Source organism: Lissotriton helveticus, chromosome 3_1 (genome assembly GCF_964261635.1).
Source record: "Lissotriton helveticus chromosome 3_1, aLisHel1.1, whole genome shotgun sequence".
Taxonomy (NCBI): Eukaryota; Metazoa; Chordata; class Amphibia; order Caudata; family Salamandridae; genus Lissotriton; species Lissotriton helveticus.
This window is the reverse complement of record NC_136061.1, coordinates 461,295,181-461,309,455: the sequence shown is the minus strand read 5'-3', so window position 1 is coordinate 461,309,455 and position 14,275 is coordinate 461,295,181. Positions and strand designations below refer to the sequence as shown.

Below are 14,275 nucleotides of genomic sequence, written 5' to 3'. Positions count from 1 at the left end.
TCTTATGGGAAATCACTGTCCCTTCCTTGCCTGCCAGGGCTGCGACAAAGTTTGTCATTCGGGCTTTTCAAGATGCTCTTGTGGTGTGGCGATTCTTCTGCGTTCCCTCCTCTTCACAATTGCCCGAGATGTTAGGGATCCCCAGGGCCAATTTGTAACTCTCACTGGCAGCCTGGGAAACGTTACCCGTAACCTTGTCTTGTTGTACACGTGCTTCCAGCAACCCTCGAACCCACCCTCTGCGATACCGTAGGCCTAATGTCTTTCCTCCCCAAGTGCCTGACAGGTACCGGGCCGACTTCAATGCTGTCCTAGGACCCACTTGCGACGCTACCAGGACTCTCTCCCTCCACAGGAGACTGAGCACTAAACGCCTTACAGAATGGATGTCCAGGTTAAGACTGAGCAATTGGTGGCGAACATGGAATCCCAGAATGCTCCAATACACCCACACCGCCGACGCACACTACACCCATTGCCAAATTGGCTTAATATGTCTGCCCACTTTCGAGCATAGCTTTGTCACGGTATATTCAGGATGATTCAGTGTCAGTGCCTGTGTCTTGTGGGTGACTCAATGATTCTATGGGCCTGGGTGGGTCCTTTGGACCTTGCCATGGTATATCCGACCACTCTCCACTCCTCTAGGAGGTTCCACGGGCAGTCTGCTCCCCATCTGGAGACTTAATGCCAGGTTTATCCAGGACAGAGACAACAAACAGGCCATTGGGGAAGAGCACAAGCAATATTTCCAACGTAACGAGGGGTTGGTAACTTCCCAGACTCGATTATGGGCTGAGGTTCCGTGAATCCTGAACCCGTTTCATAAAGGTCCTTGTTTCGCTATGATTTTGGTATTGGCGAACCGTAACCAGTTAGTACGGCAAGCATGAGTGTTTTCGTCACGTTACACCGACGGATTCACTACGTATTTAGGGATTCGTTCTGAACCCTCGGGTTCCATTTTGTATACGGCAGCCATTTTGTGGTTGCCCTCACATAGGCCGGTGACTTCGGCCAAACGAGTCTCTAGCACACGTACACTTTAGCTGACTTCTGAATGACCCGAGCGAACGACCCTCTTGCCTGAAGCCGAACTTGTTAGGCCAGTTCCTTTCCCAGTAGCTGATCGAGATTGAGGATCAGGGCACAGGAGATCATAAACACTTTATTGCACACAACTATGTCTTATCTTACTCACACCTGTCTGTGCTTCTTTCTTTATGACCCGTTTACGATGAGGAGGTGCCCGTTTTTATGATGGGTTTCGATCGACCTGCCTGATGAAGAATGTTGGGTTCGACCAATAATTAATCGTGGGCTGGGCAACTGAAAAGTGGGTTTTACCGTCATGTGATACCTCTGATTTGGACACATGTGATTGGACAGTTCGTAAATGTAAGGTATTTGTCTGGAATGTGATTTTTGGCATAAAAAGGATGGCTTGCTTTGTAAAAATTGAGCAGTCTCCTACGAATATACAGTCATTGTACTTCGTGGACCTCTGTTTCTGGTTGCAGCCAATAAATTCGATCTTTGACGTCACCAAGAAGATTCCGTGTCTCTGTGTTTAGAAGACAGGTGAACCTGGAGACTTTGGGCGTGTCCCCATACGCCGCTGGGTCTTGAATAACCCGGTTCTTCAGGGCGGCTGGCAAGGCTACGATCAGGGGCTACGCCAAAAGCTATCTCAAACACTAACGCCTGACACAAGAACAAACGTCTCCCAGTTGGAAGTTCAAGCCCTTTGCCTGCAGCAGAAAGCTCTGTGGCGAATGGCAAGGATGACCGCCGTCGCTGATTGTAAACCCTAGCGAGTGCAGGAGGTCTGCCGTAGTCTGGAGACAACCTGGAGCAAGCCCGCTGTAGGAGAGTGGGGTCTGCAATCCCATGGCCACCCCAGATTTTTTCTTTTTGCTTCACTGATTTACGACTTTCCCTGGCTGTGGGCCTGCTAATCAGACCCACAGCCTAGCTGTTCTCTCTCTAAATTACAACCATGTACGTTAGGTGTATCTTACCAATTGGTACTGGGCCACCTTATCAGTCCCTGTACAGCATACGTTAGGTATCGAGGGCATAGGTGTACCCAGGGGCTACCAGGGGCTGAAGCATGTATTATGCCACCCCTGGCTGGCCACCCAAACAGACACAACTGGCTGCACGACAGCTGGGGCAAGGTGGTGTAAACACCCTTTGCTTTAGATATAGTATTCCAATATCTAACCCTAAAATGGACACATATATTCCTATCAGTCGCTCCTATGGCAGTCCTTATCAATCCTGAAGGCAGAGTGCTTGGAATTATGTGAGATGGTGCTCTGGCATGAGCTGAGCCCATTTGCAGCTTGCGGAACCAAGTCCAAATAGCTGTTCCATGATAACGCTATACCATATACTCTTAAGTGCATTATAATCCTCGCGGTTAAATGCTAACTTTGGTATAGCTTTATCAAAACATGTCGAGTAAGGTGTCATACGAATTGGGATACTAACCCCTCGCCAATTCTGGCGACGGGGTTAGCATTCCACCCTTCTAGAGGGACACGACATGTATGTAACTGTGAACCCCGGTTAAAGTCAGACATAGCCTCAGCTCCACAAAATGGATGCTGCCACAGAGACACAAGTCTGCCCCCCTGCTGCTGGGAGTCCTTCCAGCAACGGAGGCATGGACAAAGGGTTTCCTGTCAGGGGCGGTGCCAGCACCATCTCAGACAGGATTTTGTGTATCCCAGGTAGGCAGGGCTGAAATGAAGGTGACTGCAAGTGGCACCCCGGTGCTCACTGTGCATATGCCGGCTCAAACCAGTTCCTGGGGCACACCAGCCCCTGAGCTGGGGAGAGACCGGACAAAGGAGAGGGGTGTAACCACCCCCCTCCTAGTCCCACCCATAGGGCAGGACTTAGTCGCGTGCCAGCCCCTTTTCTTAGTATAAAGATAGGAGCAGGCCCCCTTCCCAAATTAGATAATTCTGAATCTTTAAACTACTTTCCACGAAAGGAACTCTTGACTCTTCTGAAGACTCTCCCTTGTGGCTAAGGAGTAGCCACCCTGCACCAGCAGGCACCATCGAAGCTCTTGCGGTTTGCTGTAAGTCCATCCTCTGGATCCAGACTGCCCAGCTCGACGAGACCCGGATTCCCTGCCATCTCTGACCTCTACCTACATCATCCAGCACAGCTGAGATTCGTGGGTGCGACGAGACCCGTGGGACCGGCCATCTTCAAGACCTGCACGACGCTTCTCCAGCACGACCCCCGAGAGACCCTCGAGTAAGTGCATTGGGGTTTGAGAAGCCCTAACCCTAAGCAGCTCCAGCACCGAAGTCCAGCCTCCCAGCATCCACGAGATCTGCGTGGGGCCCTTCTGCTTCTTTGCTGCTTGCCACGTTGTCCGGTCACTTGCCCGTTGGCTAGTGACCCTCTTGACGACGTACCACGACGATTTCACCGCTGGTCTGGTTGCTCCAGACTGGCCCTTGCTCCCTTCCAAGAGAGGAGCACCCCGGACCCTCCTGGTCCTCTCCAGACGCCATCTTGACTCCACCGCGTGGGCTTGCCTTTGCCAAGGTTTGCTGCTCAAATCCTGAGTCCAGCATCGCCGACAGCCGACAGCCTCGTGGGACAGCTCGCACCTCCAGCCTGGTCGCCGACAACGCCTCCTAGCCCGTGTGACTGCAGAGTCCAGCGTCGCCCACTCACCTGGTCGAGGTGACTTCATCCGGTGCCATCCTGGTGCCCACATAATCACTGGCTAGTGATTAAGAACTGAGTCCCCTCTGCTTTCAGGTCGTCTCCTTCACTGATCCAACCTTGGATCACACCGAACATCTTCACTGGTCGCCTGCCAGCAACTTCTTCTTTCAGGCTCCATAGACTTCAACGAGGATTCCCGACGTCACTTGAACCCTAGGCAGCCGCGGCCCCTGGGCTAGGTAACTTGAGTATTACGGTACTCCAGCACAGGTTCACTATCTAAGTGTCCAGATCCTTTTTCGTTTTCAGTCTACCTAGTCGGATTCGTCCGGAAACAGTAACTTTAGAAACGCTAGCATCCATAGACTTCTTCCCGCATCCCGCGTGAGAGTGCACACTCTGCACACGATCTCCCTAGACCTCCTGCTCGTAATCTTAAGGTTCAGTAGTGTAGTCCTAGCGATCCTGAAGCCTCTGGATCTTGTTACTTACCTGCTAGCATTTCGCATTCCACTTTTTGTGTATATGGTTTTTCGTGCCCCTCGGGCATTTGTGTAAATTGTGCAACTTAAAGTATTTTCGTAAGAGTTTTGTATTGTGCTTAGCTCCCGGACTCATGAAGAGTTCAGGGTAGAACTGTTATTAATAAATATCCTATATTTTTATAACAACTTGTGTGGTGTCCTTTCACTTGGTGTTCAAGGGGTATATGTGATGGTAAAACAGCTGGCTTAACACGCCCTCTAGAGTTTAGCCTGAAGACTGCTCGTGTCCATGCTACTAGGATAGCTGGTCTGAAAGGTTGACTTACAACCAATCATCAATAAGGGTTGTTTGGTATGATACAAAGTGATCACTAGAATAGTGAGCACTATATATCAGGCCAACTTCTCACACCCGCCTTCAACAGCCATTTGTTGAGATAGGGGAAGACTGGCACCCATAATCTCCGCAGATGAGCTGCAATCATCACCATTAACTTGGTGAACGCTCAAGGGGAGCTGGTAAGACTAAAAGGAAGCACAGAGTATTGAAAATGCTTGTGGTCCACTGTGAACCGCAGTAACGCCCGCAGGCCAGGAATGTGGAAGTTTGCATCTTGCAAGTTAAACGTTACCATCCAGTCTCCTGGATTCAGGGCAGAAAGGACTTGAGCGAGCGTGAGCATTTAGAACTTCTTCTTGAGGAAGAAATTGAGAGGGCACAGGTTTCGGATGGGACAAAGGCTCCTGCCCTTCTTGGGCACCGGAAAGTAGCAGGAATAACAAGCACAACCTACGTCTGGCATCCGCACCCCCTGTATGACTCCATAGTTCAAGAAAGCCGTCACTTCCTGGCAAAGGAGAGATGGTTCTCCATCAGCTTGTCGCAAGTGTGTAGCATGGTTGAAGAGTTAGTCATGAAGGGGGGGGGGGGGGGCAGAGTAGCCCCTTTGGACAATCTGAAGAACCCAATGGTCTGATGTTATAGAACCTTCAGCTGGGCGGGTGATGGCAGATCCTGCCTCCCACTGGGTGCCCAAGATGGTAAGAGGGCAAACCTGACTTCTGACTGCCCGACCCACAGCGTCGGTGGGTACTGCGTCCTTGGCCATGCAGACGGGGAAGCTTGCACGCTGTGGTGGCAGGGCTGGTAAATAAGCAACTAGAAGCCACTTCCATGACCACAAAATGGGCGAAGGCAGACTTGGGTTGGCGAGGGGCCAAGGAAAGGTCCAAGGACCTGGCTGGAACTCAACTATCCATGAAGCGCTCCAGCACTGAGTCTGCCTTGTCTCCGAAAAGACAGGAGCCATCAAAGGGCATACCCATAAGTGATACTCGATATATTGTGTGTATTAATTACTATGAGCCAACAAAAGAGCTTGAGTATAATTTGCTAAATAACCATTGTAGGTTGTGATTTGTTTCATCTACTGAACAAGGTCTTTCGTACCATAAGTGACACTTGGACATCAACGAAAAAGACAGTTCTTGTCAGCCAGGCAGGGCGTCGCAAGACCAGCAACAAAGAAACCTATCTGCCTAGCAAGTCGGTTGTGACCGGCCCACATCGAATTGTGAGATTAGCTGCATCTCTCCCATCAGCCATAGTTTGAGAGAATATGGCTCGGGCCTTCCCCGGGACTATTGGCAGGACCTGCGCAACCGAATCCCACGTGGAATAGGAGTTACAGGCTAAAAGGCAAGCAGTGTTCACAGACAGCAGTGCCAGGCTGGGGAAAGAAAACATGTTCTTGCCTAAGGTGTCCAGCATCTTCGATTGCCTATCCAGTGTGGTGGTAGGGAATACGCTAGGATTTACACAGGAAGTGGAGGCTTGGACCACCAAGCTCTCCAGGGTAGGGTGTTGCATGAGAATTTGGGGTCCCCTTCGGATGGGCGGTGACGGAGGGCAATCATCCTGTTCAGAGGATCCCCTGTGCAGGGTTTGGATCAAATACCTAGTAAGACATACATGAAGGCTTCATTGAATGAGAGAAGTGGTTCTGAGGGTAGCACCTCCATCAAGACGTTAGTCATGACTGCCACGGAGGGTAGGCTAAGGTACAGGACCTTGGCCTCCCTTCTCCCAACCATAGCAAAAGAAGCCCCCAAAGTCATGGTAGGGGGAGAGAGCATGCCAGTATCTGGAGAAGTGTCCAGTCCACTGGCATCCACCAATTCCTCACACCAGTCCATTTTGGGGTCTAGGGGCTGGTATCAGAGTTAGGGATGAGAATAGGGGCGACGCATGGGAAGGACGTCGTTGTACGATCAGCACATGTCTGGATCCATCCAAGGGGCCCAACTGGAGATGGGGCGGAGCTGCCGAGGGAGAACCAGTGGGGCTACTCTCGAACTCGCGGGGCCAAAGGCACGCCAGCACTAACGAGATGCCCGAATATGAGGTGCATGGCCTCATAGAACTCACGGTGTTGGCTGATAACTCGGGGAGGCGCGAGCTAGTCCAGGCACAGGCTCAACCGCAGAGCCAGACTTTTAGTGACAACACTCCCTCGTCGACAGACTGAAGCATGGGGCAAAGTTTAAGTCCTCTTCGAATTCTTACACTTATGGGACTTATCTGACGACTTATGAGTGCGACAAGGATCTTGGGCTTCACAACTGATCCCTTCCTCTCAACCAGGATCGAGACTGTCGCAGCATCATACATCGAGCAGCAAGGAGCTTGAGGGAGCACTCCCTCCAGGTCTTAGGGTGCATGACAGAGTTAGTCGCACAGTGGTCGCATTCGAGGCACCACAGGCAAACAAGATGTGTGTCCATCACAGACATCTGCCAATGACAGGCACTTCAAGGCTTGAAGCTGGCCTCCCAAATAGAAAGAAAAATCGCAAAACAAACTTCAACGAAAAATCTAGAAAGGTTTGTCAAAAATGGACTGGAGGGGAAGGGAGGGATGGATTATTATATGGGGCTAGAGCGCCCGGTGTTTGAGGCAAGAGGGTGCCCCCGAAAACATTTCAAGATATGGAAGAGGTGGGCGGAATATAGGGGTTTGACTTTGGATCCTCAAGCGGAACCAGATGAAGAGGTGGTTTTGATAGATGGGCTTTAGGCCTGAGGAGACGCTAGTTTTCTTGCTGGATACAAGCGATTGCTGGCGGCTGGCTGTAATTACGTGCACTGGGTTAGGGAAGGATAAGGGGTGAGTAGAGGGATCGTTGGGGGGTCGTGGGTGGTGGAGGGGATGGGTGGGGTTGTTTCTGATTGGGTTTGCACCGTGCTCATACATGCTTTGATGTTTTGGCAGGGCTCTCCTGACTGTGGAGGACTGCATATATGCTTTACCTGATCAATAAAATAAAAATTTTGTTGTGAAAAAAAAAATGTCCTGGAGGTAGCTTTCTCTGGATCTGCGCTGACTGGTGTGGAAAGAAACTGACGTCGGAGCACTGGGCTGGCGCCTATATAGGCACTGCACACGCCATTTCCTGCACGAAGGTAAAGAATCTGAAGCTAGAAGTCTCTATCAGATCTGCCTTGTGAATGCCACAGATTTGACCCATACCTTTATAGCCCTGACCATGAGCTAAAGTGTACTGTAAAAACCCTAACTTACAATGATCAAAGTAGGGAAGCATTTTATGGAATAGAAGTTTGCAGAAGATTGTTTTATAACACATAGGCAGTTTGAGGCGGAGCAACACTGGCAGTTTCCTTAATAGAAAATCATTTGACATCCCTGCATAGGCAACCAGGAGATGTTTTTACCTGTTTGACTGTGGACCTTCATCTATACCATTCTTCAGTGAAGCCTTTGCAAGCTCATCCAATGCATTTCTATATTCTTTGCAACTGTAAGGAGAGAAATATATTTGTAATGTTTTTTAAAGCTTTATTTGAGATTTGTCTGAAACTGTCCATATTTGGAACAAGCAAGGAGGCACACTGTATTGAAATATATAGCTAACAACAAATACATTTTAGGTAACCCAATCCCATCCACCCTCTGAACAGATCTAATGAGACTTATTCAATAGTACACTTATTAAGCAGGCCTGTGTGTTGGGACAATCATATGCCATCGGCCTTAAATTCTTCATTTGAAAAACTATGTGGATAAATCATTTTGGGAAAAACACTACAGTTCAGCTCCTGCAACGATGAGTAGTACAGCTGACCTTCACAAGCTTTATTTCACCAGGAAAGGGAATTCATCATGTTGAGTGTTGGTGGGAACATAAGACATGAAGCACAAAACCGAAAGCACAGGGGAGGAATAGGTTTGGTCACATAGGATGTACTAGGGTACAAGGCTCTGTATTAAAACAATTACAGATACAAGTTAGAGACTGGTACAGTGGAAACATGGTGTCACCTTTATCTACCCCAAAAGGGAAGAAGTACAAGAACCTATTTGTAGACTTCAGTAATTTCTGGTGTAACATGCAAAACAGAGGAGAAACACGCAACACCAAAGCTGATAGTCCTGTAATTTTGTTAGAAGGAATGTTTAGTAACAGTTGTGTTGCTGTGTGCATTGCTCCCAGCTGTTCTAGAGAAAAAAAATCACATAATGAATCTAGAATTTGAACTAGAACAATATGGAAACTGGTAGTAGGGTATCTTTGCTAAACAGACTTAATCTGCAGGTAAGGTGGCAACTCAAGGAACAAAATACTGATCTGCATGTAGGAAACTGGGTTTTGTTGCAGTACCCTCACCCCGCCCCTCGCCTCCAACCCCACTTTTTTTCTGGTATCTGGTGCAATTTTGACTGAAAGTGTGCTGGGTTTTTGCTAACCAGGTACACAGTATGTTATGTTAATCGCACTTGTAGAGCGCACGGTTACCCTGGGGTGTCCTGGCGCTAATCACTGGTTGACAGGGATAAAAGTGTGAGTGGTACTGGGAGAAGAGCCAAGTCTTCAAACCCTTTCTGAATGCAAGGAGATCCGGTATCAGTGTTCCTTCCCTAAACTGTACGATTATTCCGCAACTGGCACCTCTTTAGGATCCCCGTAAGTCCCTAGTAAGTGGTACCCTTGGTACCTAGAGTCTGGGAACTAAAGTGGGTCCCTAAGGGTTGCAGCACTATTGTGCCATCCTAAAGGACCCCTTACTAAGCTCATGCAAACCGCAATGGGAACTTGTGTGTCTTGGTGCAGAGACAACCGAAGAGTCGACATGGCCCACATCCCTACTGCAGACCAAACAGCCCTAAGACAGGGTGCAATGTACCCATGTGTGTGCATATCTGCGGGAGTGGCTATGTCCCGGTGATATGTAAGTTACACCTTAGAGTTTACCAGTGCACAGGAGAGCCATACTGAGCACATGGGCTGGACACTCGTCATTTCATGTTCACCAGCTGCATGATAGCATCACTGTAGCCCAAGGTTTTTGGTGCCGAACACCTCTGTAGGAAAGTAGGATTTTCTGGCATAGTTACCCCTACTTTTTGCCTGGTGTCAGTGTGTTTTGACTGAGGCTCATTGGGACCCTTCTAACCAAGTCCCCAAAGGCAGTGCTCTCTCCTCTAAATTGTAAGGTAAGTACTTTGTACACTCAACATTTGGCATACTGGGGTACAATGGTAAGTCCCTATTATATGGTACTGAGGTACCTAGGGAGTTGGTACACCAGGTGTTTCTCATGGGCTGCAGCATGTATTATGCCACCGATGGGAGCAAATGCAAACTGTGTCTGTAGAGCTGCCATTACAGTCTGTGTGAAATGCTGCATGCACCTTTCACTTTAAATATAAGGTTTTCCTTATATCCTGGTCACTGCACTTTTCACCTAGAAGTCATCCCAAAGGGAGGCCCTTCAGTCCAAGGGCAGGGTGCATGGTTCCAAGTGTGTTGGTGGCACTGCACAAGCATGGGTACCCCTACAAACCCCAGACTCCATTCCCTGGACTTTGTAGGAGTGGGACAGCCATTATAAGGTATGTAGTGGACACTGGCAAGTCGAGCTGTACATAATGGCTGCCCCAAACCTGGTCATTTTGGTATCAAACATGTTGGAATCATGCAACTACACCCATTAGAGTGTTAGTTGCTTGATACCATGTACTGCGGAGCTGCTACCTGTGTAGCCTTACAGGGTCTGCCTGTCAGTCCGCACTGCTACCGACCCTAGACAGTATTCTGCCCCCCCCTGCCACTGATGAGCCTAACTCGAGGAGGGGAACAAACGATTTCTTGCAAAGGGAAGTGTGAACAATTCTTGTGTAGAATTAGGTAGGGTGGGGTCACTTCCGAGCGCCACTAGACTGCATTGAAGGGCACATTTAGTGCCTTCCTTGCATTAACCAGTCTGCCCAGTTCAGGAGCCATTGGCTCCCACTCTGCTGCAAAACTGCACAGGAGAGTGTCCACCCTCCTGTCCAGCTCCTCCTTAGGGAGGTGCCCAGAGCTCTTCCAGGTGACCACTTGATTCTGCCATGTTGCAACCTGTCCTTTAGGAGCGACTGACTGACTAAGGCAGCTGAGTAGCGTTCCTGACACCCCCTGATAGGGGGTCACCTCAGAAGAGGTCCTTCCCCTTTCTAGCGTTGCTTAAGGGCTCCCCTGAGGGTGGGTCTTTAGTTTCATCCCAACAACAACTTCAAGATCCGACTGCATGTCATCTAAAGACTGTTTAAAGACTCTTAAGCTGGTGGACACTGGAACTCTGCTGTTCATCAAGCCAGGACCAAAGATAAGACAAGACTGCTCTCGTGGGAAGATTCCTGCTGCATCTTCGTCCCTGTGCTTCTTCAAGTTCTGCAATTCCGTGGTCATGCATCCTCCGGGTCACATAGGACTCAATCTGCATCCAAGCAAAAAGGATTCTCCCTTGGAGTGAAGGAGTCACTTTCCTGCATCTGTAGGCACCTCGAATAACGATTTGCTTATCCTGTGTCCCAAGGACATAGCACGTCTCTGCTACACAGGTGTTGGTTTGTTGGTTCTCCGAGGCCTGAACTGTCTTCCCTGCAACTTGGACAACTGAGCACTGCGTCTGTTCGCCGCTGCCAAGGCTTGCTGGCCCGCCTAAAAATAGATCTTCAAGCTCTAAGAAACCCCAGCCTCCAACATTGCAAAGCTCCAAGAATTACACTCTGCCTGCATACTCTGCATCATGGGACTTCATCTCCTGTTTGCTGTTGAGGCTCCCCTGCGACTCACTGTGCCTGCTGCCATGGTGTCCTCCATGGGGCTTCATGGATTCTGATGGTCTGGCTCAGACTTACTCTGACTGGGTTAGTCCTACAGACCTTGCTGGTCTGCAGCATAGCATCTACTCCAACTAACAGCTGTTAGCGTTTGCCAAGGCTTGTTGGTGGTCCTGGCGGCCATTGATCTTCCTGCACTCGTGGACCGGTGTGGGACAGCTTTTGGACAGCCTGTGCCTGGTCTCCACAGTTGCTGCTTCAACCTCACAGTTCTACAGCAAGACCCTGCGACAAGGACTGGTATTGTGCTCCTGTACCTCCTGGTGGTGTGGACTCTGTCCTCTATGCTTTCAGGTTTTTCTAGTCTGGGTTCCACATCTGGGTTCCACCGACCTGGCCCATGAGACTATAGCTGCTGATCCTCTACGAGCCTACATTGGCATCAACGAGCAGTTCCGACACCATTTAACCCCTATGCACCCGGGCTCCTTGGTGCCGGTATCCGGGTTTCCTGGGTATCCATGGATGGGGTGACTCTCCAATCTTCCTTGATCGGAGTGGTTCTTTTGGAAGGGTCCTAGAGCAGTAATGTCAGGAAATCCCTGCACCGTCGGGGAAAAGTCATCCGCGACTACAACGGACTTCAAGTCCCAGAAAGCAATGCGGGCGGAGCGTTATGCAACATTGAGTAGTGGTTGGATAACGCAATTACTGAACGCCTATATAGGCGGTACTTGGGGGAGGAACGGTGTCGGATATTGTAGTATCCACTCGACCTTCCACCAAGCTGTTCCTGTGTACCCGTTGTGAGACAAAACCCCGCTGGATCCAAAGACTAAGACGGAGGTGGGTCGAGAGAGTCTCCCCGGGCCGTTCTTAGTTTGTACGTCCTGTGTCTTCGTTGTGCGCATCCAGGAACGCTTCCTTGCTGCTTCTGACTCGGACGAGTCGGGAAGCCTGCCTGTGTCCTCGGAAGCGGAGAACCTTGCCACCGCTGACTACGAGGAGTCAGGATATCGAGACTTTGGGGTAACTACGCGAGGACTGGTTGGTGTGAGCCGACGCTCCCAGCCTGTCCCCTCGCAAGGGAAAACACAGCGGTGACGCACACCCGGAGGTGTTTGTAGCGTCCCGCTGTAAGCGAGGAAGAGGTCGAGCGGCTGCTCCCTTCAGGTCGAGACCCCGGCTGGGTGTCTCCCTGTCTCCTCAGTGACTCTCGTCTTTGGCATTAGGTATTGTGAAAACACAGCGGTGACGCACACCCGGAGGTGTTTGCAGCGTCCCGCTGTAAGCGAGGAAGAGGTCGAGCGGCTGCTCCCTTCAGGTCGAGACCCCGGCTGGGTGTCTCCCTGTCTCCTCAGTGAGAGAAGCCATTGGAACCACGGAACCCCCCGAGACACATCGAGTGGCATTGTCGGCCACTGTGTTTCTGCCCTCTGTTGGCATACGTCGGGACCGGCGTATTTGCAGAGGACAGGGTAACGTATACCGGCTGGAGTACCAGCGACCTCTCACAGTATTGGTTTCGAATAATGTATGTACAATAAATAACCAAGCATAGAGCCTTGTCTTGTCCTGATTTGCTGTGTCTGTCTCGACCCTGAGACCCCCTAGGTGTTACATAATATCCGACCTAATAACCTTAACAGTCTCCTGGTCGGTTCCAGACATGGCAACACTGGATGACGTCTTGGCCGCATTGGCCGCTATGCAAACAGAGCTCACGGCCTCAAGGCAGGAAACCGCAGATGTACGGGCTAGGCTCGACGCCATACAACTAGACCCCTTAGCGCCCGACGCTTCCCGCACGACACAGAGCCCCTCGGTGTTGGTGGAAATGCCGGTTGCTGTTCCCTTGGCGCCCCCGGAGAGATACAACGGGGATCCCAACACCGTGCAAGTGTTCCTTACGCAGGTGGCCCTGCATCTGTCCTGCAAGCCTAAGGCCTTTCCGACGAGCCAAGCCAGGGTGGCTTTTCTGATATCATACTTGGCTGGTAACGCCGCACAATGGGCTGTACCATTTGTGTGCCGTGACGACCCCATCCTCTGTGACTGGGGGGCATTTCGCGAGGAATTCCTCAAGGTGTTTGACCGAAGGGCAGACTCATACACCGCGGACCGCGAGATGTTGGAATTAAGACAAGGTTCCAACGATCTGGTGCAATACCTCAATGCGTTTCGCCGGCTGGTGGCGGAGACCAAGTGGCCGGTAGCGAAACAAACCGCGCTGTTTCACCAAGGGCTGTGCGACGAGCTAAAAGATGTGGTTGCTCAAATCGATCCACAACCCAAGACATGTGAGGTCCTTATCAACCTGGTGTTGAGGTTGGATCACCGGCTTGGCGAAAGAAGAGGCGACACCAGAAGAAAAGGGAAGGCTCTTCCGACTTATTCAACGGTGGGAAGCCCTGATCCCACTGCCTCAACCAAGGTCGAACCCATGGACATCGGTGCCGTTAGGGCCAGTCTCACGGCAACTGAAAAGGAATCCCGCCGTAAACAGGGGCTGTGTCTGTACTGCGGCAAGAAAGGGCACTATGTCAGGGAGTGTCCGGCCAAGCCAAAGAGCACACGGTATAGGAACAACCGGTCGGTGTCAGCGGTGCTGGACGTCCCGGCGGAAAACTAGAGGACTCCCAGACCAACGAAGGGGCATCTAGGAGTCACGAGTACATCCCTTCACTGTCTAATTCTGTGTCCCAGGGACAAAGGCACTTGTTCATCACGGTGCATGTAGGAGTGCATGACCAGTGGATACCAGTGGTGGCCATGGTGGATTCGGGGGCGACAGGCATGTTTATGGACAACAACGAGGCAAGTAGGCTGGGGCTGGTGCTTATACCCAAGGATGTTCCAGAAGACGTATACGCAGTGGACGGAAGACGTTTGGTGACCGGACCCATAGGGCAGCACACAGGGGGTCTCCTGATGAAGTACGGACGGAGCCATCTGGAGAGGATAGACT

General features: G+C 50.7%; 1 protein-coding gene across 5 annotated transcripts in view; it reads right to left on the bottom strand.

Moving 5' to 3' along the window:
* PIKFYVE (phosphoinositide kinase, FYVE-type zinc finger containing) overlaps positions 1 to 14,275 on the bottom strand; it is a 2,266,845-nt gene that overhangs the window by 570,010 nt on the left and 1,682,560 nt on the right. For all 5 annotated transcript variants that reach the window (XM_078680343.1, XM_078680347.1, XM_078680342.1 and 2 more), the window contains one exon: positions 7,917 to 8,000. In XM_078680343.1, the coding sequence (XP_078536469.1) occupies positions 7,917 to 8,000 (84 nt within the window). The remainder of the gene's footprint in view (positions 1 to 7,916; positions 8,001 to 14,275) is intronic.